The sequence below is a fragment of the Lithobates pipiens genome, unplaced genomic scaffold (assembly GCF_037356315.1).
Source record: "Lithobates pipiens isolate NorthernLeopardFrog02 unplaced genomic scaffold, aLitPip1_a1.2 Scaffold_18, whole genome shotgun sequence".
Lineage (NCBI taxonomy): Eukaryota > Metazoa > Chordata > Amphibia > Anura > Ranidae > Lithobates > Lithobates pipiens.
Window position 1 is genome coordinate 333,348,873 of NW_027507758.1, and position 27,916 is coordinate 333,376,788.

At 41.9% G+C, this 27,916-nt stretch overlaps 1 protein-coding gene across 2 annotated transcripts in view; it reads left to right on the top strand.

The window, feature by feature from the left end:
- Nucleotides 1-27,916, top strand: part of PHIP (PHIP subunit of CUL4-Ring ligase complex) — a 232,351-nt gene that overhangs the window by 15,803 nt on the left and 188,632 nt on the right. For both annotated transcript variants that reach the window (XM_077487347.1, XM_077487346.1), the window contains exons 5-6: nucleotides 20,114-20,264; nucleotides 20,370-20,468. In XM_077487347.1, the coding sequence (XP_077343473.1) occupies nucleotides 20,114-20,264; nucleotides 20,370-20,468 (250 nt within the window). The remainder of the gene's footprint in view (nucleotides 1-20,113; nucleotides 20,265-20,369; nucleotides 20,469-27,916) is intronic.

Consider the following 27,916-nt stretch of genomic DNA (forward strand, 5'->3'; position numbering starts at 1 on the left):
GGGTGGTGATCGGGGGGGTTTGTGTGCCTGTGTGTACCTACATGTCAGTGTAGTGTTTGGTGTACTTACTTTCTGTCTTCTCCTCGTAGTCCGGTCAAAAAGACCGCCCCGAGGAGAATGACATCACTTCCTCCTTCCTGTGTATACAATACACAGTGGGAGGAAGCTTCTCATTGGCCAGGAGCGATCGAGAGGGGGTGGCCAGAAACCAGCGGCCACCCCCTCATCACGGATCGCTCCTGCAGCGAACCGGACCGCCGTATCCAGTGGGAGGGGGTCCGATCGGACCCCCCACCCGCTGGAAGGCAGGCACGTACATGTACGTGCTTGTGCCTGCCTGTGCCATTGCGATGACGTACAATGGCAATACGTCGGTCCTTAAGTGGTTAAACAACTAGGCTTTGTTTCTTGGCAGGATTGATTAGAGTGAGCACATCCCACAGTAATAGATGCCCAGCACTGGAAAAAGATGCTGACTTGCCAGTAGCAATGAGTTGCACAGTGTTGGCCATAGAATTTAGATAGTAACAGTATAGATCAGTCTTTCTCAACCTTTCAACACAGAGGAACCCTTGAAATAGTTCTCCGGTCTCAGGGAACCCCTGCTAAAAATTTGAAACATACAACTCATGATACATTAGTGTGATGGTCAGTGGGAAGAATGGTCCTTACACTTGTGGTCATTGGAAACAATTACCTCCTTACAGATGGCTAAAAAGATCAATGGTGTCAGTGGGAACTTATCTGAGAGGCAGAAATGGCCCAATGCTAAAGGAACCCCTAGCAACCTCTGGAGGAACCCTAGGGTTTTGCGGTACTCTGGTTGAGAATCACTGTTATAGACTATACTTATTTAATCTGATATCTGAACATACCTAGCACTCTGGCCGTATGACTACTGTACAGTATATAAACAAAATGCAGTGAATATAAAAACGTAAAGTCAACAAAAAGATTTAAAGCTGTATATAGACGTATGCAAAGAGTTAATGTGCCCCTGGTTAAACTTTGGTCATGTGATACTCTGAGCCCTAGAGGTCAGGCATCCAAAAGCAATGTTTTCTCCAAGTAAGGTAACTTTCCATTTTAATACTTTTTTATTTATTTTAATTTTTTTTATCCATCAAAGAAAACCTTTAACAATTAATGGAGGTCGCCCTTAACAGTCATGCAAGAGTTAAACGATCATTTAGAGGACTGAATTTATATGCTCCTTCATTACCAGGTTCTTCATTTCAATGTTCAGTGTTTGACAAATATTTGGTCTTGCAACACTGTATTCAAGTTTTATGTAATTTTGTTTTGCGATCAGTTTTTGTTTTTTACTATATAAAGTAACGAAAAAAACATTTGAGTTTGTTTAGATTTTATATTCATTTCTGTACCAATCCCGGTGCAATTATTGGTGATCAGTAGCACTTTAATCACTGAGGTGAATGTTTGTAAACACTATAGTAGTAGTAGAGCTGCACCGAATGGAAACTTTAGTGCCAAAAATGCCAGATGCACCTGACGGACACTGAAAATTACAGTTTAAAAAAAAATTGTGCTGTATTCTACTTTTTAATTTAATATGAATTTGTTGGACATTATCTGCACCTTTTTAGCTGAAGAAAAGCTCAAGAAATATGCATTCCTTTAAATTCTATGCATGCCTTCACACTGGTCCGTTACACACCGAAAATGCACCTCCCCATTGAAATGTGTTGAAAATGCAGCAATAACGCACCTGTTACATTTTTGATGTGGTTTTTGAGTCATGTGACCTATGAAAAACACACCATAAGCACAGAAAATCACAGCAAAGCTGCGGTAAAATCACATGCGATTTCAGTGGCATTATCGCCACCTTTTTTTTCTCCCATCAGCAAAATGCCCAAAACTGCATTTTCGGCTGCTGAAATTTTGCTCCATTCCTACACTATAGTGTTGACACCTGATGTGATTGGTGCACAGTGATCACAACACAGAGCTAAGTTGTTTGGCTCTGTATATCATGACTGATCAGAACTGTTCAAGGACTGCTAAGATTGCAGGTAGTCATGAGAGCATTGGCAGCCCAGGTGTGCTTTCTACAGCTCTTTAAAAACCGCACTCCAGAAATACACATTTCTCTTTATTCCTCTTCAAAAGCAGATAATGGTGCTCTCAGATGACATCTTGACCTGCCTTGTATTTATATAGCAAGTCTTTTCTGTAAGTTTTTGAAAATGATAGAGGAAAAAATTAATTTGCTAATATTCTATTGTTTCCCAATGAGAAAAGTAATGTCTGTTTTCTTATGCTCATAAAAAAAAAAACAAAAAAAAAACACACTAGTTTATCCACTTAAAGTATGTAATGTGTGTGTGCATGTATGTATGTATGTGTGTGTATATAATATATTATAATATATATAATATATATATATATATATTATAAATTTTAGTGTTTTTTGAAGAGGTTTACCAATCGCACGACTGCAGCTGTCGGCTATAACCCCCGGTTCTTATTTTCTTTCTACCAGCATTTCTCTTTCTGAAGAATGTGATCTGAGCGGCCCACTGGATTGCTTTTAGAAGCAGCAGAAGAGGTCTCTGCTAAAAAATATATATTGAACTTGTTTACATTTCATCCCCTGACATGTATCTCTGAAGAATAGTTTGGCTCAGAAATCTGTAGTACTCCATTCACACCTAGGCGATTTGGCACCGCAATCATGGTGTGCTTTTGCCATACAATGCTGTCGCCCAAAAGAAGCTCCTCCTTTTTGATCATCAAGCTTCGTGTGTTGTGGTTTTGCTGCGATTGCAGCACCATTTATCACAGGACAACTGCGGCAAAATCACACCACGTTTGGGTGCCATTGACAAGTAATGGCATTGAAAATGCGTCCCGCGTTTTTCCACAATTCTGGAATCGCCAGCAGAATCACAGCAATTCCGCCTGCGTTTCAAAATGCCTAGGTGTGAATGGAGCCTTAAACCACTTTTTTGTTAATAACAAGTTTGGTTAGTGCAGTATTTTACCCAAAAGCAAACCTTTATTGCAGCTTACCAATTTTTAGATGTGATGGTTGTTTTTGGTTTTCTTTTATAGACTTTCTTTTCTTAATCTATTTTTCAAGACAAAAAAAGGGGAAAAAACATACAAAAAAAACTGTTGCTCTAACTGTAGTGTGAGCTGGAGTTTTGTTTGAATTTGTTAGTGTATCTGAATCTGCTGGTCCATCTACACTTCCCTTCTCGCAGAATGACAATACTGCTGTCCAAAGGTGCCCTGCGCTCTTTTATCCACAGTGGGGGCACTCTAATAAAGATATTGTGTTACTGGCCAGATCACTAGATTAAAATGGGGGGGGGGGGGCCCTAAAAAAATAAAACTGATGCAGCCACCATATCTAAATATTACTAAGCTGTAACATTAGATTTTTGATTTTGGGTTTATACTGCTTTAATGGGGTCTAAATACGTTTTAGTATAATTTTAGTCATTTTCCCTTATTGTCTTTTATGTATTTGGTATACCATCTGCAGCTTTAGCTTTTTACAGATTCATTTTTGCATAATGCTCATTTAGGTGGTTAATATCCGCAAATGTTCATTGATCCAGAAAATGTTCTTGTGCTTGTTTTTGCTGATTTCATCTGTAAATTTACAGATATCACATTTTATTATTTAATGGCATGTAGTTATATATAAAAAAATTTTTTTGGTCTACCTGCTTTTCCATTGAATCATATGTAGACTTGGAGTGCCGATGAAGGATAAAAGGTGCCCCTACTGGTATTCAGAAAGTGGAAGCAGGCATCAGGCACTAATTCAGAAGTGTGAACATCTGTGGGTTGAGACACCACTCAAAGCAGGCCCAGTGCTTCAGATGTGGTTGGCTGTGTATGGCCTCAGGCAGCGCTGCTCTGACCACGCCGCCTGACCTATTTCGCCCCGCCTAACGGGGGTTTGGTCACAGCCACAGTAGGCAAGGGTGCTTGTCCAATGAAACTGCATATACTTTATTATTTTTTCCTCTGCACAAATGGCTGAGGCGATATTCTCTCCATGTTAAATGCGGAAAATACTTCATATGGCCACTAGATAGAGCTGAGGAGCACACTTATGATAGTTGGCACCATCTAGTGGCCATAATGCAATATTTTTTTCATTCACATATTCTTGATTTGCTGTGATTACAGCTGCAAGTTGCTTGGGGTATGTCTCTATCCGTTTTGCACATCGAGAGACTGAAATTCTTGCCCATTCTTCCTTGTAAAACAGCTCAAGCTCAGTGAGGTTGGATGGAGAGCGTTTGTGAACAGCAGTTTTCAGCTCTTTCCACAGATTCTCGATTGGATTCAGGTCTGGACTTTGACTTGGCCATTCTAACACCTGGATACATTTATTTGTGAACCATTCCTTTGTAGATTTTGCTGTATGTTTGGGATCATTGTCTTGTTGGAAGATAAATCTCCGTCCCAGTTTCAGGTCTTTTGCAGACTCCAATAGGTTTTCATCCAGAATGGTCCTGTATTTGGCTGCATCCATCTTCCCCCCCCTCAATTTTAACCATCTTCCCTGTCCCTGCTGAAGAAAAGCAGGCCCAAACCATGATGCTGCCACCACCATGTTTGACAGTGGGGATGGTGTGTTGAGGGTGATAAGCTGTGTTGCTTTTACGCCAAACATATCGTTTTGCATTGTGGGCAAAATGTTTGGTTTTGGTTTCATCTGACCAGAGCACCTTCTTCCACATGTTTGGTGTCTCCCAGGTGGCTTGTGGCAAACTTTAGACAAGACTTTTTATGGATATCTTTGAGAAATGGCTTTCTTCTTGCCACTCTTCCATAAAGGCCAGATTTGTGCAGTGTACGACTGATTGTTGTCCTATGGACAGACTCTCCCACCTCAGTTGTAGTTCTCTGCAGTTCATCCAGAGTGATCATGGACCTCTTGGCTGCATCTCTGATCAGTCTTCTCCTTGTCTGAGCTGAAAGTTTAGAGGGACGGCCAGGTCTTGGTAGAATTTCAGTGGTCTGATACTCCCATTTCAAAATGATCGCTTGCACAGTGCTTCTTGGGATGTTTAAAGCTTGGGAAATCTTTTTGTATCCAAATCCGGCTTTAAACTTCTCCACAACAGTATTCCAGACCTGCCTGGTGTGTTCCTTGGTCTTCATGATGCTCTCTGCGCTTTCAACAGAACCCTGAGACTATCACAGAGCAGGTGTATTTATACAGAGACTTGATTACACACAGGTGGATTCTATTTATCACCATCAGTCATTTAGGACAACATTGGATCATTCAGAGATCCTCGCTGAACTTCTAGAGTGAGTTTGCTGCACTGAAAGTAAAGGGGCCGAATAATTTTGCACGCACCACTTTTCAGTTTTTTATTTACTAAAAAAGTTTAAAATATCCAATAGATTTCGTTCCACTTCACAATTGTGTCCCACTTGTTGGTGATTCTTCACAAAAAATGTAAATTTCATATCTTTGTTTGAAGCCTGAAATGTGGCAAAAGGCTGAAAAGTTCAAGGGGGCCGAATACTTTTGCAAGACACTGTGTGTGTGTATATATGTGTATATATATATATATATATATATATATATATATATATTTGTACAAAATGTACACTTCATAGCGCTGTAGTGCAGTGCTCTGCTGTAGAGTTCCTTGTGAATCTGTATGGTGTGCTGTGGTAAAATGCAGTATGTCTTTATTGCAGTATGCTGTAGCACATTATGGTGGACTTTCCTTTAGAATGAAGCCCTCCAGTGCATGTCACCTTCCCCTAGTCTTCCTCCTGGGTTCCCAGCCTCCAGCTACATGAGTGGACGGGGGGGGGGGGGGGGGGGCACAGGGCGTCACTTCGCGCATGCTTGCTGTAGCCGCCATTTCTGGCATGGGCTCTGAAGGTGCGGCACTGTAAGTTGGCCCTTCGGAGCGCATGTGACGGTGAAGTCAACGTTTGCATGCACTCTGAATATCTCTCAAACTGCAAGTTTAGGAGATATTCACAGTACCTGCAGGTATGCCTTTATTATAGGCTTACCTGTAAGTGGTAGTATAGAGTTTGCTACCACTTTAGAGATTTGGCAGGTAGGTTGTTGAAAATGCAGGTGGTCCCCGGGTTACAAACAAGATAGTCTGTAGGTTTGTTAAGTTGAATCTGTAAGTCGGGACAGGTACCCTTTTTTGTTTTGTTTTTTGGATAGCATAGGCAAGTGTTAACACCCCTGTAACATTTGTTTCGCTGTCTGCGCCCCTGCTCAGAAGATTTTACCCTTACTGTCTGTCCCAATGACAATGGGATTTTGAAAATTTTGGGTTGTTAAAACAAGTCTTGGTGATAAAGCTTCAGTCAAGACACCTTTTTTTTCCCATAATAAATCTTACAGGAGTGAATTTCCATTACTAGGGGTAGATTTCCTCTCTTCCTGTTGTCTCCCACAGTGTTTAAGTCTGTTTGTAATTAGGGGACTGCCTATATAGGGGAACAGCCACAATGGATATATTTTTGTCTTGGGTGCTTCGGTCTCTTCATATAATCTTTAACAGACTTGTGACATTGAAATCGAGTCTCTGTGGGGGACATACCATCTCTCCCAGGACTTTTTTATTTTTTGTGACTAAAGAGTTCCTTGTGACTCTGGTTGTATATTTGGGGTTTATTTCCTAATGCACAATGACTTTGGGATTGATCTGGCATCTCTTTGATTGTACTGTATGATTTTTAAGTATTTGTACCTTTTACTTTTGACTTAATTCTCAATTCCATGTGTAGAAATCTGGCTCTTAACTTGCAAGAATCGTTCATTTATTAACGGTCTCATGCTTACGTTCGTCCTTGCACGGATCTTCAGGCCTTCGGCAAACAAACTGCCTCCTGTTGCAGCCAAATATTTTAAACTGACGTTTTTAAATGTCGGTAACTATCTGCCAAGTTAAATTGTTCAGGAGCCTTTCAAAACGTCCCGTGTACATTAAGCCTCAGTTTTAATCGTATCGCTAGTTAAACAGCATTTTATTTCAAGTGCCCAAAACTTCTTTTGGCCTCTTTCACACTGACGTCCCGTTCAGGCCCGCCTGTCAGTTTTTCAGGCGGACCTGAACGGGTGCTCCATAGAGGTCTATGGAGCGTTGGATGTCAGCGGTGACATGTCCACTGACATCCGACCCGCTCCGATCCGAAAAAGTGTAACGGAGGAAAAAGCTATTTTTCCATCCGTCTGCGGATCGGATCGGGTGACGACGGGCACTGCGGTCCGTCGTCATCCGATCTCCCATAGGGGAGAGCGGCGCTGTGACAGGTCCGTCCCTGCGCAGTGTGCAGAGACGGAGCTGTCATCTCCCTGCTCAGCGGGGATCGGCGGAGTGATCCCCGCTGAGCAAACGGACATCCACGGGGCGGATCAGAACTGATCCGCCCCGTGTGAAAGGACCCTTAAGCACAACAATGTATTTTTACTGATTTACAGTAAACCTGTTTTTGGGGTATATTTTTATTTGGGGCAGTGAAAATTATTTTGGGCCTGAAGAGTAAATTTTGAGAGAGTACATTTTAGAAAACCTATAAACGGTTTAACTAGTTCCCAAACATCTGCTACAGTTATACTTCAACAGGTTGACTCTCCTGTGTCAATCGCCATACATGTACGGCGGTCCCTGTACTAGTTTTTGCAGGTGCCTGCTGTGTGCCATGCTCACCCCCCCCCCCCCCCCCAATCTTATGAACTTAGTTTTGCCATGTAGTATCTGGATTGCAATAGGATTGAGCATTTCAATATCTAAAAGGGCCTGGAGTATAATGGGGGGAGGTTTATAAAAGTGATTTTACCAATATAATTTACTGCACGGCTGTGGTGTTCACTGCCGGCTTCATGGGCTATGGCTATGGAACCGGCGATGCCGTGCAGTGGGGATATGTATAGCAGTGCCACCGCTGAGAGTGTGTAGTGGTGATGTAATGTGTAGATATTAATCTTTATGGAAGGTGTAATAAATAGAGCTGTATCGGACAAATCTTTTATAGAGTATACGTATGCTTTACTAGGTAATATCTACTCTGCACTGGGTGAGCGGCTATGCAGATTTTCAATTGGAAGTTAACTCCAGGAATATGAAGTAGCATGACTTTAAGTTTGCAGTGCTTAGTTTCGAGTGAAGGGTATCGTTTTTATACTGCTTATCCTTACTTAATGTAGTGGGAGTAGCATAGTTTACCGTCATAACCCACCCATTGCAACCAATTACAGGGGGGGAGAAACTTGTACGGCCGCTTACCATAAATGATATGAGGTGCATCCACATGGCACCACCTCAGATGAGATCCAGTGAAGAAACGCAGGGCTACTCGCACACCATTTCTAGTCTAGAGAAGTTCCGCTCTGTGGAACACATGCCGACCTAAAGCGCTTGTTTATTTTGAAACTGCATTGGGTTGGAGTTTACCATCCATTGGACTTTTTAAAAACAAAAAAATTTTTAATAATACTTTTCGGATTTACACTATGGGGGCCCATCTCTTTTCTGTATGAGGACACAATATTGGGGTCATAGAGAAAGAGAGTACCATACTCTGATCCAAGGTTAACAGTGAGCTCCAACGGTCTCTTGAGAATCTGGAGTCTTTGGAGTTCCTTGGATGTGCTGGATAAAGGGGTTGATCGACCTGGAAGCCACCATATACTCACCACATGCAGTTTTCCCCTGCAGGGGTGCTAGGATCTGGTGAGTAGGGTTTTTAAAAGGGGACCACAACAGTCACTCGTTACCTTGCACAAGGGTTAGAAATTCAAGCACAAGTCACTTCAATATTACGTTATCAACGTTTACATAGGATTGGACTGCCTTTTAATATACTAAGATATACATATTGTGTTTTTGCACTTTGTTTAGTCAAAACTTTTTAAAGTATACATTCATCACTTCAAGTGTGGTCACAAACACTTTTGTATGTTGTTTTTTTCAATTGCTTACAAGTACTTTTATATTAAGGAGTGGTTTATGTATATTATGCTATTTTATTTATTTTTTATTTGTTTTTTGATGAATGCATAGTGTTCCACATTTTAAGGTTTATCGCTTGTAGCAGGTGGAATATTTTGAAGCCATCAAATTTTCCAACACACAATGGGATATTATAGCAAAAGGTAAAAAATATTGTGTCTTCTTTTTTTTTTATAGCGCAAAAAATAAACCACAGAGATGATCAAATGCCACCAAAAAGAAAGCTTTTCATTTTGGTACAGTGTTGCATGACCACGCAATTCAGAGTGCCTGGCCTGGGCAGGAAGGGAGTGAAAATGCCCTGTATTGAAGTGGTTAAGATCCTCAGTACACAAGTCGCACTGCAATGTCAGATCATCGTGATGCGACTTCTATTGAAATCCTAGGGAACCATTGATTTTGAATAAAGGCAGAAAAATTCTAAGAAGCATGTTTTTTTACAGCTGCTTTTTCCTGGCATTAGTAGTGGCTTTGCAGCTCATTTTTTCTAACGCCCTGTGTGCATGAGTCCTAATAATTGCTAATCTGCAATGTTCCATTTTTGTGTTTAATACCACTTTAACGTAATGCTAAGTCTTTTCCTGGAAAGATGATTGGTTGGAATATCTATAGAGCCTTTGTACATGCTATTTTCATCATCAACCAATACTTATTTATTTTGTTTTAATATTAGTATTGCATTATATGTGGCCCTCCAGCCAGCAGATTGAGCTGTAGCCTTTCACATACTTTAGCTATTTTAGCTGTTAGCTCAGCTTATTTACACAACCCCCGAAGACTCACCCCAGCAATGACTTGCCATACATTATATATCTCTGTCTATATCAACATTTGTATGTCATGTCACTGCTGTGGTGACAATTTGTGGTTCTGTAAACAGGCTGAGCTAAAAATATATATTATGATCCAAGATGATTCCTATTTTAATCTGCAAACTCTAACATAGGACTGTGCTGCTACAGGGATTAAAAAAAAAATAATAAAAAAAAAATCAGTAGACCTAAAGCTGCATTAAACTCTGAGACATTAAATTTTTTTTATTCTTTGCGCCGAGGAGAGTTATGCCATAATTTACTATTATGCACCAAATTGGCACATTACCACAGACTTGCCTGTCAAATGGAGCCTTCCAACACTGCACTGCCAGTGCTCCAGCAGGTCCCAGGCACTTCCATCTTTTCAAGAGAAAACTTGCCCACGCTCTACTGCTGTATAATGCAATTGGTGTGCAGAGTGATCAGTGCTCTGGCTAATTGAGTTCACAGTGAATCCATAACAAGTACGAGCCGGTGTTCTGCCGTATAGTGTCCGGGCCGTACTGCGCATGCGTAGTATGGAGCAGACGAAGCTTCGGAAAATCTCCGAAGTTGAACGGCGCCTGCGACGTGAGTGGGGGTGGTAGCCCTACCATCCAAGCGGACATAGGGTTGTGAATATTAGAGGGCCCCTCGCGGTTGAGCTTCGCTCGCCACGTTCGGGCTCGGCCTCGCTGCGCTCGGCTCTTTTTTATTACTACTCTATGTCCACTTGGATAGTGGGGATAGAACCTGGACTCACGGCGCAGGCGCCATTCATCCTCGGCAATTTTCGGAATCTGTGTTGCTATGTACTGCGCATGCGCAGTACACAGCGGACACTATCTGATGGAGGACGTTATATGACAAGACACTGGCAACTTGACAGCCTCTCCATAGAAAACCTTATTGTAGCATCATAATAGTAACATCATCCAAAATGATAAACTTCCATTTTTGCCCAGTGTTCCTTCCAGGTTCATGCTTTCTGGCTGCCTAAATAGCTGGGTCTTGATTATGTCACGAGTTGCTTCCATGGCACAGTGGGTGGTGCACATGTGGTCTGAACTGCACATGGTGGGCGGGGGGACTCAGATTGCATTAAAGTTGACAGGCCAGGGAGGCATTTTAAATTGTTTTATTATCTCCTTTCTTGGGGTTTGTCCTTCAGTGCTGCTCACATGACCAAAAACCAAGATATCTAGTCACACAATCTCTGTTGTAGCAGAAAATAAGAATGCAGACTGGCTGACCACTTGATTGCACATGACCAGATACCTTTTCAAAACTAGTTTCTGAGGCCTACCGGTTTACTAACATGAGTACATGTTGTAGGCCTGGGGTGTTGCACTTTTTGAAGAGTGAGGGCTATGAACTGGTCGCAGGCTACAATGAAATGTAATGGTTCAGAATTTAGATTTATTTGGAATAGTAGAATTGTTTTCCTTCTGCAGCCACTGAATGCTGGTGGAAGGGAAAAGAGGAAAAGCTGGCTTTCAGCGGTTGCAGAAGGAAAATGAAGAGGATCGGTTCCTGTATATGCTGCCCCCGCACGTACTCCCTGGAGCATGGGGCGAGCTTGCCATTGCATTCCCTGACGCTACATGGGGGGTTGGAAGGTGTGGAAAAAATACATCTCGGCTATGGAGTTTTATGCCCCCCGCAAGCCTTAAATGTAAATGAGCCCGATAAGGCTGCTGTCACACTGATGCACTGCGGTTTACAGATTACACAGGTGTGGTGCGCTTTCTGAAATGCATCAAAACTCAATGCAGTTTCAGAAAATGTACACCCACAAATAGAAGTCTACTGCGGGCTAGCTGCACTTTGCAGCAAAGTCTCAGGTGCACTGTGATGCTCCCACAGATCAGTGTGAAAGCAGCCTACTAGTTGACCTCTTTTGTAGGTGCTAACATGCCCATTGCAAAAGTGCAGTGTATGTGATTATTACACTGACTTTTTTTTCTTCTTCTAGTTCTCTAGGTTGCTAGAAAGGACCCAGGTGAAGTGCACTTGGTACCACTCTGCCCGGGACAGGAGCCGGAGCTACAGAGGAGGCTAATTGCACTCTGGGATGGTAGGTTGGCAAGACCAGATCATGATCATCGGGTTGCCAACCCTGGGGAAGCGCTTCCCTGGTTTTGAGGTCAAGGGCTACATCAGAGGTAGGGGTGCAACAGATCAAAATGCACGGATTGGATCGTTCCTCGGATCATTTTTCGGATCAGAAAATAACTCAATTTGCAAAAACCTGTGAAAAGTCCACCACCATATAGTCCCCACTGTAATATCCACGTCATCTCCCCCCACTGTAATATCCACGTCATCTCCCCCCACTGTAATATCCACGTCATCTCCCCCCACTGTAATATCCACGTCATCTCCCCCCACTGTAATATCCACGTCATCTCCCCCCACTGTAATATCCACGTCATCTCCCCCCACTGTAATATCCACGTCATCTCCCCCCACTGTAATATCCACGTCATCTCCCCCCACTGTAATATCCACGTCATCTCTCCCCACTGTAATATCCACGTCATCTCCCCCACTGTAATATTGGCTTGGTACGGATGAGCATGGCTGGGTATTGGCAGGATGGCTGTGACTGCAATTGTCACAGAGCAGCGCTGTAGGCACTACAAATCCAGCCCACAGCGCTGCTGCCATCCGATCTCTCCTCTCCACTGTACAGATCAGTACAAAGAGGGGAGAGAGGCAATGATCACATTGTAAACGGCTGCTGGGTGTACCAAGATGGCCGCAGAAGCCGTGGCCTTTCCCAAGACCGAGGGAGCGGATCACAGGGTGTGCCTATCCAAACAGGTTGACCTGTTCGTATCACAGATCGGTGGCGATCCGTTACACCCGTAATCAGAGGGCTCAGTGGGCCGCAGGTTGAGCATCCCTGTTGTAGACTGTTTTCTCATAATCCGTTACAAGCACACTGTTTGGAAAGGCACTGGCCTGTAAATTGACATTGCTTTGACCATGAGCTTCTAGTTTGGGTACCCAGTCGCTGCTCAGAAAATCTGACCGCATTTTCTGAGCCAGTCAGAAGAATCTTAAAAGGAAGTTTTAGTAACACTAAAAATTGCATTTTCCTAATCTCTTTGTGTATTTAACAAAGCAATCTATAATAACTGTGTCCTGCAAAAGAGAAGCTTCCTCTTCATTATCCTGTATATTTTAGCCATCAACCTCCCTCGGGCTTGTGAATCAAATGTTTTGACGGTGTATAAAAAAAGCAGGAAATCTCAAGCTCATCACTTTATCTGGAAAAAAATTGAATCACGCTTCCTGTGTAGCTCTAAATATATAGAATCACAAATGCTAGAACACCTATTAGTGTAGAAAAAGAGTCATGTACATATGACCAAAAGTGATGAATCAAAACATTAAGATTCAAAAGTGTGTCCACAAATTATGAATCAAACATAAAACACACAGTCCATAAATGTGCACAATAAACTGGTTGCAAATTTAAAAGGTTGTAAGCAATAAAAAATAAACACCAGTGCAATGTGAAATGAAAGGCCATAAAATTGAAAAAAAATCTTCAAAATTCTATAAGCGGGAAACGTTGTTGAATCCACCAGCAGGAATAAACTCTTACCAACTCACCGTGATATCCCGTGACAGAGGATCAAGGGACACAGGGAATAAATCACATCTCTGCTCCAAATAAAGGCAGGCACAATCACGGGTTGCTGGAAACCACCTTACGGCCGCTCAGACCATCACATGATAAACGTGATGCCTAGAAAAATAAAGCGCTCCACATAGTTTAAAACCTTACAAAGAGTTTAATATTCTAAAAGAAAAACACGCTCACAATGTTGCAGTAAAAGAGCCTGAAGTCTGATGTGTGGGCTGGTGCACAGACAGCCAGCCCGTCCTTCTGGGTACACGAATGGAGCACGAGGTGACGTCAGCGTGTCGCTCTGCCCTAAGCGTTTCGTAATAACTCATGTCGTCTCCCAGTCTATGCTGCGGCTTGGCTATGGAGTTGTAAGAGTTTCAATAACAAGCCTAGCGGATGTAAGTGTACCAGACTGGACTCTAGGTGAAAGGACAGTGGCTGTGAGCTCAAAAGAGAATGGTGAGGCCTCAGAACATAGTTTCATAGTTAGTAAGGTTGAATAAAGACACCAGTTCATCCAGTTCAACCTGAGTGAGTTGTCTACCCCTATCCCTGTACATTGCACACTCACATTGGTCCCTACCCTCAAGGAGCCCAGAATCCAAAGTCCCCATACATATACTAGGGCCAATTTTGGACAGAAGCCAATTAACCTACCTGCATGTCTTTGGAGTGGAACATAAGCAGGAAAAATATCTCCATAGGAAACAGAATGTGACCATCAAAGGTCTCCTGCTTTAGTATATTCCAGGGCCCTGAGATGATGAGGCACACACACTCATTAAGAAAATAGCCTGTTGCTCCAGATGGAGAATCTGTCACAAGGAGTCCAGTAGATTTACACCACTAGGTATATATCATCACTTTATCTCCATAGGGCTAATGGGATTATCATATTTACAATTTAGACAGTACAGTTTTACAAGATGCTATGACTTTTTTTGTTGAGGCACAGGGAGAAAGGATTAAAGATTCAAACTTGGAGAGAACTAGCAAAAACAACAAAAATAATTGTATGGTTGGCTTCATCTCAACTATTCTGTTCCCTCATCAATTGAAACATTATCCAAGTTGCATGATTCTAAATATACCTTTTTTATCTAGACTTTTTGGGATTGAGTGACTAGTACAAACTATAGGTAAAAAGATATGTTTATGATCATAGGACTTTTTTTTTTTTTTTTGATAAAATTTGAATTCATTTTTTTGTGTACCCTTTTGGTTCTATCTCTCCCCCCTATATGTAGATTAGAGGGCCATGACACTAACTGGGGTTAATGAAATGGGCACTTTCAGAGTATAACAGGCCTTGACAGGACTTGGGACAAAGGTGTTTTACATTATATGAGATCAGAGGCTGATCTTGTGATTTTAATATCTTCACAGATTAGTCCGATATTGGTCACCATGCAAGATTAGGGCTTGTTCCCACAAGGTGATTACATCCATGCCCTGTGCAGGTGTATACAGTCCCACACGGGGCACAGGTATAATTGCTTTGTGTAAACAAGGCATGCTTAGGAGTTGCTGCATCAGAGAATGCCATAATTCTTTATTTTTTATTGAAAAATAGACCTTTTTTAGACCAATACTGCCCATAGTACTGAAAACAATGTAAATTTGCAAGTAATGGATTTTACATTCCAATGATCAGTTTAGTATCTACATTTTCATAAACCCGTGTTACATCAGGACATTTTGTATTACATTTGGTTACTTTGCGAAATGTTTACAGAATTCACCAAGCATTAAAAACATTCCAAATACAATATGCTGGTCACTTGGCATTATATCCATGAAATGTATGTATTGTTAGCAGCTTAGTTTGTGCAGTGTTTGCATAGCACTGTGGCCTATGTGCAAATTTGCAGGCAGATTTAAAGGATAAGTTCACCTTTTCACATGTTGCATCCATATTCAGGGTGTTACATGTTATAAAAGGACCGGTCCCCGCTTCCACCACTCAGACAGCAGGACTATTCTCCCCCAGCTTGCTGTTAAAAAACAAAAAACCTGGCTGTGCTGAGCTTCGCCTGCCCAGCCGGGTCAATCATTTACAATGCACTGTGAATGGGGAAAACTACAAGTCCTGAAATCCTTGGTAGCCGTCGACTTGTAGTTCTCAATGGACTACCGCGGCGCTGTGGTAGTTCATTGATGCTTCTTGTCAGTGTAACGGCTTACCTGTACAAGCAAGTAGATTCACTGACCGATCTGGAAAAGACCTGCATGACATCAGTGATCTGCTGATCGTTGGTGCAATGCTTTACAGGCTCCTACTACAAAAAATAGTGCCCATTTTAATTTTTTTACCTGCAAAAAATGTGCATTTATTATTTTATGTAAAAAGGTTATCTTATCCATTTTTAAGGTGTTTTCCAAAAAAGATGCATTAGGGTATTCTGACACCTGTGGAGTAGGCAAATTGAGTGAGCTTTCAGTTTCTAGCCCAGCTGCAATGGTTGTGGTTTGCGTTTTAGTATTCAAATTGCTTTTATTTGTTGCCTGGAATGTAAGACCTCATGCACACTGTCTATGTAACTCTCCTATACATGAAATTCCATTGTTTTTATGCGGGTGAAAGACAGAGGCACACCGTCCAGCCTTGCTGTAGCTTATTACTTTGAGATGCTTAAAGCTGCCACTGCACAGAGCACTGAGTGGTACTAATGTTTACGGGAGTTTGCTCCCAGGGACGGATGTCTGGAATGCAAGAGGTCTGTTTCAAGCATTTAGTTTAGGGTGCATACTGGGCTAAACATCGGTACCACTTGTGCTGTGTGTTCAGCCTTTCATGGTTTTGAAGGATGCAGGCAGCGGTACTGGATGGGATGTGCCAGTGTGCATGAGACCTAATACAGAACAGAATTTGAACAAAAGAAAGTGCTGTGGAGCATTATTCCTTTGATTAAACCTGGCCATACATGCATCGAAATTCGGCTGTTTCAGCAGGAAAAACTGACGAATGTATGGGCAGCTTAAAGCGGGTGTTCGCGTTTTTTTTTATTTTTTATTTATTTTTTATTTTTTTAAAAGCCAGCAGCTACAAATACTGCAGCTGCTGACTTTTAAAATAGTGACACTTACCTGTCCAGCTCGCCCGCGATGTCGGCACCCGAAGCCGATCTCTCGATCGTCTCTCGGGTGCTGCCGCCGCCATCTTGGTTATGGGAATCAGGAAGTGAAGCCTTTCGGCTTCATTTCCTGGTTCCCTACTGCGCATGCGCGAGTCGCGCTGCGCAATAAGGATGGACCCGCTGCCTCTGGGATCTGTGTGTTTCCCAGCAGGCAGCGGCGGACTTTCGGAAAGGGGCGTAATCTACGCCCCTTTCCGCAGAGAGCTATCCCGGAAGTGGGTGCAGATACCTGTACTGTACAGGTATCTGCACCCCCCTCCCCCCTGAAAGGTGCCAATTGTGGCGCCGGAGGCGGGGAGGGTTCCGATGAGCGGAAGGTCCACTTTAGGGTGGACCTCCTCAAGACTACTTTTCAGTTTGCCTCTTCTGCTACAGAGAACATTGTGTTTTGATGAACCCTGTTATACACAAAAAAAATCTGAAAATACTGTATGTATTTAAGATTTTTATTTCAGTGATTTAAGGCTGCAATACATTGGCACTTGTTCAGTCATGTGACTTTAGTCTATATATGTTCCAGTAAACCTTAAGAATGTTAAAAATAAAAATGTCAGCAAGCATTTTCTATAGAACTGTATTTATGTTTAATCAATTGGAGATGGTAAATCGGCCATTAAAATGTCAGCGTATTCCAAAGTCACTTGTCTGAGAGAAGAAACCATTTACTGTGCCTTGGTTCATCTAGACCAGGGGTGCTCAACTCTTTATACTTTATATTTTGCTAAGTGCACATAGTACACTTTATTTTTTTTTTTTGTGTTGCATAAATATGTTACTATTCCCAGGATAGGTTGTGGAAGGACTTTTTTTTTTTTCTTTTTTTTTTCCAAAGCCGCTTTACCACAAACAAGCCCCTTAGGACCTATGAGAAACACCTGCTACTTGGTGTGTAAATATATAAAGTGCCTCTTGCAGATGTGTGATCAGTGAATGGGAAATATACCATCTCAGAGAGAGTTTTTTTTTTTTTTTGATGATCTTGTATGGCAACATATTTAACTTCATGCTATCATATTTTACGTCACAGTGGAGTAATACTACGAACTTCATCTTAATGGGAAAGAGAAACTGTCTAATGCCAATTTCTTTTGAAAATTTTATGGAGGTTTAAGTCTCTGAAGAGTGATCCAAGCTTGAATTGCTTTTCAGAGATTATTTAACAGGTGGTGAAGAGACAGCTGTTTCAGCTCCCTAAATCTGTGTTTCTCAACCAGGGTTAGGGTTCTGTGAGAAGTCCCCTGGGGTTCTGCGACTAATCAACGTTGTGGTGGATGTATACTGGCCAATGTTTCCAGGGATGTTCTCAGTGCGTGCTGACAGTCAGTACTGTTGGCACACATTTGGATCCCTGATGCCTCCTTTGTAATCCCAGCTCCTGTTAACTTGGAAAGATGCCAGTAGTAGCACAGAGAGTGATAGCTGAAGTGGTATCGGCGTTTCCATAGGAGGTAACTTCCTATGGCAATGTTGATCAGACTATGGTAGGGTACACAGAGATCAGGAGGTGATATTCCCTGATTAGTCATTGTATGGCAGCAGTATCTTCTTGGGGAGGAAGCAAAGAAAGCAAGCACATGGCTAAATAAGAGGACATGCAGTGTCCTCTTATTTAGTTGGGGATAGATGTGCTTCTGAAATGAAGTCCTAAACACTGTAAAACTCATCTAAACTGTTTTGGAAAAAAATGCAGCTTACAGTGCATCTGGAAAGCATTTGCAGCGCTTAACTTTTTTCCACATTTTATGTTACAGCCTCATTCCAAAATGGTATAAATTCATTATTATCCTCAAAATTCTACAAACAATACCCCATAACGACAACCTGAAAAAAGTTTGTTTAAAATATTTGCAAATTTATAAAAAAAAAAAAAAAATTACATGCACATAAGTATTTACGGCCTTTGCCATGACACAAAATTGAACAGGTGCATCCTGTTTCCACTGATCATCCCTGAGATGTTTCTACAACTTGATTGGATTCCACCTGTGGTAAATTCAGGTGATTGGACATGATCTGGAAAGGCACACACCTGTCTATATAAGGTCTCACAGTTAACAGTGCATGTCAGAGCACAAGTCATGAAGTCCAAGGAATTGTCTGTAGAAACATCTCAAGGATGATCAGTGGAAACAGGGCGCAGCACCTAAGCTCAATTTTAAATGTCATGACAAAGGCTGTGAATGTTTATGGGCATGTAATTGTGTATGTGTGTATATATAATATTCCTTGAAATTTTACAAACTTTAATCAATTTTGGAATAAGGCTGTAACATAACAAAATGTGTGTAAAGTGAAGCGCTGTGAATACTTTCTGAATGCATTGTAGGTGAGTTTATAACACTGACTTTCTCCTGTAAGAAACCAGTGTGCATCAGGCCTTGGGCAGTATTCTAGGGAGCAGCAGCCGGTGATATCATCAAAACATGCTCTGTGCCAAGGTAATGATGTCATCGTGGCTCAGCTATTTAAGGGCCCAGAGCCCGAGAACCCAGAAGGAAGACTGGGTGAAGACGGAAGCCTCTGCAGTGGTGACTGTGTGCTGCTGAAGGGCTTTGTTTCAAGGTAAGTCTTTCATAATGTGCTAGTATGCTGTGCATACTAGCACATTGTGCCTTTACCTTGCAGTGTGTTTGTTTTTTTTTTTTTTTTTTTTTTTTACATAAAGCCTTTACTACTGCTTTAAGCCATTACAACCATCGTTCTCAACCAGGGTTCCTCCAGAGGTTGCCTGGGGATTCCTTGAACTGTGGCTAGTTGACCTATCTTATTTAAGCTTTCATAGTTCGAGGTCCATTGCCACTAGGCAGAGCCAGTAGTATGACACCAATGATCTTTCAGCTCACGGTAAGGGGGCATCAATAGCCCCTGCTGTAATGGGTAATTTGTGTTACTGACCACCAAGGGGCATGTTTTTTATTACCCCTGAAGGGCTAATCTCAGCAAGGGGATTCTACACCTGGAAACGTTTTCAAGGGTTCCTCTAGCATAAAAACGTTGAGAGGCGGCGCTGTACAGACTCGATTAGACTGCACTCCATACTTTTACAGTTCAATTTCCTACAACACCCATAATCTAGGCCTGGGCCAATTTGGTCAGATGTCAGTAGATACACCAGATATTTTTGTATTTTCATTTGTAGTAGTAGAAAGGCAGAGACAGAAACTCAAACATGAGCATAAACTCAATGCATATCCAGATCTTCGAGGCTGGTGTGCTAACCAGTTATTCACCATGCTGCCTCACAAATTTTATTGTGCGTTAATCTGGAAACCTGTTTGATGTTCTGCCTGCTCTTATCCCCAGTTATTGTATGAAATGTTTATTAAGCTATGTCCTATGGTTACCTCGAAGTAAGTCTTAAAACATACACTGTAAAATGTATGTCCATACTTCAACATATATTCCTTCATACTAAAATATTGTACATTTTGAGTTTTTCACTTTCAATAAGTATTTTTTATTTATTTATTTTTTTACACATCCTTGTTTGAAGCAAAAGTGTTTAATGAGAATTTATAGGTTGTAACATAAACGTTTTTATTTTTTCATTAGGTAAAATATTACCGACATTTGGCACCAGACCATTTATTGCAAATATGCCAGAGGGTAGGACCACTCCTCGAGAAAGAAATTCCTCAAAGTGTACCTGGCGTGCTAACGCTACTAGGAGCTGGACGCCAGTCTCTGCTGCGCACAAACAAAAGTATGGGTGACTTCCTATTTGATTTCCAAGACCATGGTGCTTGATAGTTTTGTAACGTGTATGTGTGGATATAAAGTATATGTATTTTTGTTTTATTTTTTATAGGCTGCAAACACGTTTTATGGAAAGGCTCAGGCCTGGCTGCTTTACACTGTGGAAGACCCCCAGAGCTGCCGGTCAGTTATGGAAACCCCCCAAGTATAGGTGAGTGTATGTGATATGTTTGGGAGGGCAAGATGTCTGACCACTTTCCACTACCATGATAAAATGTCTTATTGTTTCAGCCATACAAGCCAGTTGATCAGTCTGTTTCCTGGGTCAGCTTTACAGCTTCCTATGTTGCCTCTTTGAATTGGCTTCAGAACCCTTGTGACATTAACTGTCTGGCTGAAGAGGAGATCTGCTTACATTTACAGGTGTTGTCCCTCCCCCTGCCTGTGACTGGATAGTGAAAGGGGAAGCATCACACTGATGAGCTCACCTGTTTGTCACTCTGCTTTCTTGTCCTATCAGCATATCTTTTGTTAGCACATGAGAACTGATTGGCTCCATGTGAAAATGTTTCCCCTTTCTGAACTCTGCTGTATTAGGACTGCAAGAGGCTGATATGTCTAATTCAAACACCTACACAGCTTGTGTTTAAAAATACATTTACCAATGTACTATTAAATACAGTGATGCAATAATTTTTGTATTTTCAATCCTCGTGGAAGTTCAGTTTTAAGTTTTTAGTCATGCTGACACTATTCACTAGGCTAAGAAGTGAGGTGACTCTCCCGACGAGGATGCAGTCTGTAAAGTACCATGTTCAAAGCTAAAAAAATGTTTGTCCCCACTAAGACTCTCAGGTTGAATTTGTGGAATAGTGTGTCGAGCTTGGCATCAAAGAGCTGAGCTTAGGCCTGGTTTCTATTAGTGGTTGTGTGGGGTCTCTGGTGGACTGTGCGGTATACCCTCCCTCCCCCTGCTAATCTGCCACAGTGCTTACCGCGCTCTCCCCACCTGCTAGCCTGCCACAGTACTATTCCCCTGCTAGGAGAAGAGTAGACGGGAATGAGAGAGAGATGGGGGTATATGGGTAAGACCAATGAGAGGCACCCCCCTGTACCCAGTCACCTCATACACCAGTGCCCACACTTTTGTATCCAGAGGATAGCAAATCACCCCGGCATCACCCAGCATCACTGTCTGAGCTATGTTCTGTCCCATTTGGCTCGCTTGTGCTACCTGAATCAGAAGCTCTTGCTTACTCCTCCTCCTTCCTCCCTAACCTGTGGCCACGGCCATTAGTAGTAGGATGCGACAGGTAAGGAAGTAGGATGCAGCTGCGGAATGGGGGGCTGGGAGCAACAGCCATTCTCATTCCCACTCCCAATGCCAGTGCGTGGCAGGGACAGTGCGGAGAAGGAGGGCAGGGTCAAAAGTTTCTGCTGGCAGGTCTGGTGTGGATTTAGCGGTGACCAATATTGGAAATGTTGCGGGAATGGCACCCCAGACAAATGCATTGTTTGCCTTGCGGTAGCTACGCCCCTGCCTATGTAGTGCAATCTGGTTTGATACAAATTGAATGTAATTTTTAGGTTTGACCTTTCGTTATATATATTTTTGCTAAATATCAAAGTGAGATTGTACTTGAGATTTTATATTTTATGGCCAGCTTTATCATCCAGTTACTAGTCCTACTATTTAATTACTTTCAGGCTGGGTTCACACTGCTGCGGCTACGAGAACCGGATGTGATTCGCACAGCACTGCAGTGCAAATCACATCCGATCTCTGCGATGCGAGTTCAGCCATACAGATAGTATGGCTGAATTCGCATCGCACCCGCCCCAAACTCGCACAGGACCCTTTTTTTGGTCTGCAGCAGAATCTGATCGCATGGGTGTTCACACTATGCGATCCGATTCCTATCCGAGTTTGCAGATCGCACTGCGATATGCGAACTGATCTGGGGGTGTCATTAACGTTTCACTGACACTCCCAGCAGTTCACATAGGGCAGTGTGAACTGCCGCCGGGAGGTATGCGGTGCGGGAACCCACCGCGGATTCACAGCGTTCCCGAATCGCTGCAGTGTGAACCCAGCCTCAAGCAGCTTTTTTTCAAATAGTAAAACTATCTTTTGTAAAATGTGTTCTACCTGTCTTGCACACATACCTGACAGAGCAGTCAACACTGTCAGGTTTTTCTGTAGAGAGGCCAGGTTTCTCACAGCAGTATGCGAGATGTCTAAAGCAATTCTTGTGCAAACCCCCACTGGTCTGAAGTAGTTATTTTAGCATAGTGTAGAGGAAAACATGCAACAACACCCTATGGTGGGTTTTTGTTGTTTTTTTATTTTTAATTTTTTATTCAGAATATTGCCATCCCACTTTTTGTTGTGGGGAAAAAAAAAACTTTAGTTTTATATTTTTTTGCTGGCTATCATTAGCAGTTTGTTCATTGTTTGTGTTTTTAAAGTACTATCAAGGGAGGGTTATTAGTGCTACTAATGAGATTCATGTTTCTTTAACCATTTGAGAACTTATTAAACAATTAGAAATGTCTTAGTCATCAACTCTTGGGCTATACTGCTGCCTACAGAAGGATTTGACCATGACAGAAAAAGTGTATGCCAGTTCAGGGTAACACTGCCAGAATGTATGCATATTTTCTAGTGTCCTAGGAGGAAGTACATTTTATTTATTTTTTCATTCAGCTCTGCTGGGATCTTTCTTTATGCTAGCATTTTTTTTTTTTTTTTTCTTCAGTCAAGCTTCTTTGACATTACTGCTTGAGTTGGTCTCTACAAAAACAGTTAATTGTATCGACTTCTCAGCCCAACGTTGGAGTACTATTCTCAGACCTGGCTGTAACAGACATTCTGGGGCTAGCTTGAAAGTGACCTTTGACCACAAGATTTTGCATACAGTGCTTTCCAGATGCTATTCCAGTAACCAGTTAGCTGCAGAGCACTTTCCATGTCCATAGCTGTTGGCATTGCCTCAGTATTTGTCCTGTCGATGAAAACTCTGTAAGGCGGCTGAGCTTCATGCACTACTTCAATTTTTGCACCATTGGGCTCTTTCGAATTTCCCCTCTACTGGGTACTTTACTGCAGAAGGGACTAGGCACTGACTTCATTCAATTTCCTGCATATTCTCTTTCCATTCTGCCTTCTGTACCATCAGCTACTGAGACTGATTCTGAGCCTCTCCTTTGTGTTCCAGACAAACTTGTCCACAAGAAGTCAGTCACGCAACACACGGTCCACACCAAGCCCAAACCTTCAAAAAGCAGCACAGGAACTGAGTCTACCTTTGAAATACCTAGTTCTAGTCCCAGACAAAGTGAACGACAGCGTATTTATTATTTTTAATTTTTTTCCCCAGGAGAGACTTCAAACTCTGTTCCTAGACTCATACTTTTCATGAAAACAAAAGAAAATGGAAGTCACGCACACCTAGTGCATTACCAATGACATTGAATGGTAAAAATTATGAAAAAAAATGGGTACTCGCAAAATACAACGCTCAATGAGCCATAATACAGTGTGGAATAGTGTGGACACATGAGCCTTTAACACATCAAGGGATCAAGTTGACGCATTTCGAGGGGCGACCGACCTTAGCTTGGCTCTAGGGAAGGGGGTGCTCCCCTGAAATGTGGCATTTATCCCTCATTGAGCGTTGCATTTTGTGAGTACCCAGTTTTTATAATTTTTACTATTGAATAAATGTCATTGGTAATGCACTAGGTGTGTGCTCCCTACATTTGCTTTTGTTTTCTTAGTTTTGTTTAGATTACCCCATTGAGGAGGGCAGCATCCACCTAGCCTTGAATTAATGTTGCTCTTTACCATAGAAGACCTCTTTGTGCTGGAAGTGACTGTCTTTCTGTACTCCTAAGTTCAGATCACTCTACCCTTTGCTTCTGCATGAAAGTTCTGAGGCTGATGGTAGCCTCGTTTGAGTTCCATTTGCCCAGTTTCTGTCATTATGGAACAAGTGGGTCCAGTCCTTGGACAGACCGATTCCACTAGTACTGAGTAATGGGTTTTCCTGGCTTTATAGATCAGGAATCTGGCTCTGGAGTCAGGGGAAGTCTTTGCTTCGTATTTTTTTTGAAGATCTTTTTAACGGATGCTAGCCTGTCAGGCTGTGAATGAATTCTAGGCACCTTTTTGGAGCAGAGGACTTGGATGTCAGATGAAACTTCTCCTGACCAACATATTCAAGCAATTTGACTGTCACTCCAGTATTAGACCACCCAGTTTAGAGGGTCATCTGGAGAAACAGAGAACTTGCTAAAAAGACTGATCCTGTCCTGGACACAACTTCATTTTTTCAGCCTTGTCTCCCTTTTCAAATCTCAGATGTTGACCATTGGCAGGCAGCCTACCTTAGCAGGCAGTGCCTAGATCTTGTGGAAAAGTTCTTGCGTCCAGAGGTGTTCAAGACCTGTGTGACAGGTAGCGGATCTAGGCCTCCAGGTTAAATAACAAAATGGGCAATTTTTCTCCAGATACAGGGATCTTCTAGTGAATGCAACGGATGCTCTGTGGGATCTGTACACCCTGATCAACAACCCAGCGATTCTCATGGCTCCAAAATTGGTCCCAGCAGATATGGTATCCATTTAAGACATCTAGTGGCTCCATTTACCACACTGTTTACGGTATAGCTGTTAAAGCCCAAGTTTTGTGGGATGGGGTATTTTGGAATTAAAGGAAGTTTTCCATATGACAAGTCCTTTACTTCCTGCAGCAGGGGTTGGCTCAGCATTTAGCTTTCTGCAGCACTAAGGGCCATGTTTCTGCTCTTGGGATTTTGTACAAGAAACCACTGGAGATATATATATATATATATATATATATATATATATATATATATATATATATATATATATATATATATATATATATATATATATACATACATACATACATACATACATACATACATACATACATACATACATACATACATACATACATACATACATACATACATACATACATACATATTTATATATATATACATACATACATTTTTTATTTTAAGTTCAGGTTGTCTCCTGTGTGAACCCATCCTATTCAGTCCTCTTTGACTTTGTTGGATCTGAATTTGGGAATTTGGTTCTTGCAACACTTCAAAAACCGCCCTATCCCAATCAGTATCTCGTAGCCATCACCTCTGGGAGTGTCTGAACTGGCAGCCTCTTATCTCAACTAAGATCTCATTTTTACATCCCTCTGTCCAGTTCACTAGAAGACTATTTTTTTCTTAATTTTTTGTATGTGGTTCAGGCTGAGTCTTTCAGCAACCACTTTCCTGTCAAGGCACACTCTACTATATCTGAGTGCCTCTTGAGCTTTTTGACAGCCAGGCTACTCTTTGCTAGTTTTGCATAGCTGCTACAGTGTCTTCGGTTTACAAATTCTATTAACTCTACCAGGTTTAAGACAACATCTGATGCCAGCTTCAGATGTATGGGCTTGCAGATGGCTCTTTGAGCTGCAGGCAGTCCCAAGTTCTGTTTTTTAGTGGGCTTCTTAGTGTTTGATGACCACCCTCAGTTGGCTCTCGCTGCTTTTGGCTGCCTTAACAGTTAAAATGGTTCCAGAGCTCCCCCCTACACCCCCGGAAAATAACAAACCTGTTTTATTTGTGCTATGTTTGTTTTTGCTCAGAGCGGCCCTGAATCTCCTCTTTTGGGGTCCACCTCAGACTATCTTGTGTCCTCCATTTCTGAGTGCCCCCATAGCAAGCAGCTTGTTATAGGTGCAGTCTCAATCCTGCGCTGGGCTTTGTGTGTCTATAGACACATGCACAGCAGGCCTAGACCCCACTCCCTCGCAGGATTTGACTGACCGCAGCAGGAGCTCCTGCTGCTGATTATCCTGTGAGAACAGAGGGGAGAAGAGCTGCTGCAGACATGCACATCGCTAAATTGCGATCAGGCTCAAGTAAGTTGTGGGGGGGAGGCTGATGAGAGCAGCTTTTGAAATGTTTTTTACCTAAAGGATACATTCACCTCTAGGGATGTGTTTGGGGTGGAACATGTAACCTGTTCTCACTGCTGCAGGGATCTTCTCTCCGAACTCTGTCACGTAAAAAAAAAAAAAAAAAAAAAACGCTTTATGGGCTGCGTCAGAGTTCTTTGAATGGGAGAAATACAAGTATCAACAGCCTTTGTGGCTGTCGGCTCTCCATGAACTATCTAGGTGCTGTTGAGAGCTCTCGGTAGTTTACTGTTTTTTTTTTTTTCTGTCAGTATTTAACTGCCTGCTCATACAAGGTACGAGCAAACAGATACACTGGCAGTCTGCAGGAGTCCAGTATTGCACTTGTGATCTTCTGATTGCAGGTGCAATGTTTTACAAGAACCTAGTAAAGAAAAAAAAATAAATGCACGTTTTTTTTTTTTTTTTTTTTTGTAACCTGCAAAAAAATGCATTTATAATTTAATTTTTTTCTTGAACAAAGGTGCACTTATCCTTAAATGCAGAGAATGCATTGAGGTGAAAAATGCCTTTTATAACCATTTTTGATAATTCGGTGGCCCTCAAGGGATGGGGAAGAAAATGGTATCTTTGTAATCGCTGTAAAGTCCTGTTATTGGAGTCCATTGAGGGACACATGTCCTGCTCCTCTGTTAGTTTGTAGACATGCACTTGGTACTGCTTTGCTACAAAACTGAGGTGTACTTGGCAATAGAAGGGGTTATCCTGGACTGGTTTACTATTTACTTTTAAATTTTCCAGTGTCCAGGCCTCCTGTAGGCAATAGTATAATATGACAACGTCGTTTGGTCTCCCAAGAAAAGGATTTTACAGTAAATGTAAAAATTCTAATGCCAAGACCTAAGATTCTTAAAGGCCAAGGTCGCCTTTTAACCACTTGACCACTGGGCACTTAAACACCCTTAATAACCAGACCAATTTTCAGCTTTCGGTGCTCTCTCATTTTGAATGCCAATTATTCAGTCAATTTCCTTTTTTTCACACAAATGGAGCTTTCTTTGGTGGTATTTAATCACCGCGGTTTATTTTTAATTTTTTGTGCTATAAAAGAAAAAAGACCAAAAATTCTGTAAAAAATTAAATTTTCTTTAGTTTCTGTTATAAAATTTAGCAGATTAGTCGTTTTTCTTCATAAATTTTGGCCAAAATTTATACTACTACATATCTTTGGTAAAAATAAGTACACATTGGTGGATATTATTTGGTCTTTGTGAAAGTTAGAGTCCACAAGCTATGGTGCCAATATCTGAAAATTGATCACACCTGAAGGTAGGGCTGAAACTAACGATTATTTTCATAATCTATTAATCGGCCGATAATTTTTTTTATCGGATAAAATCATATTTAAAAAAAAAAAAAAAACGTAATATGCCATTTTTCCATTTATTTAAAAGTAATAATGAAAAAAATGAGTGTAAGTGTCCTTTCACACGGGGCGGATCAGTGCTGATCCGCCCCGTGGATATCCGCTTATTCAGCGGGGATCACCGGAGCGATCTCCGCTGAGCAGGAAGATGACAGATCCGTCCCTGCACACTGCGCAGGGACAGACTTGTCACAGCGCCGCTCTCCCCTATGGGAGATCGGGTAACGACGGACCATAGTGTCCGTCGTCATCCGATCCGATGACGGATGGAAAAATAGCT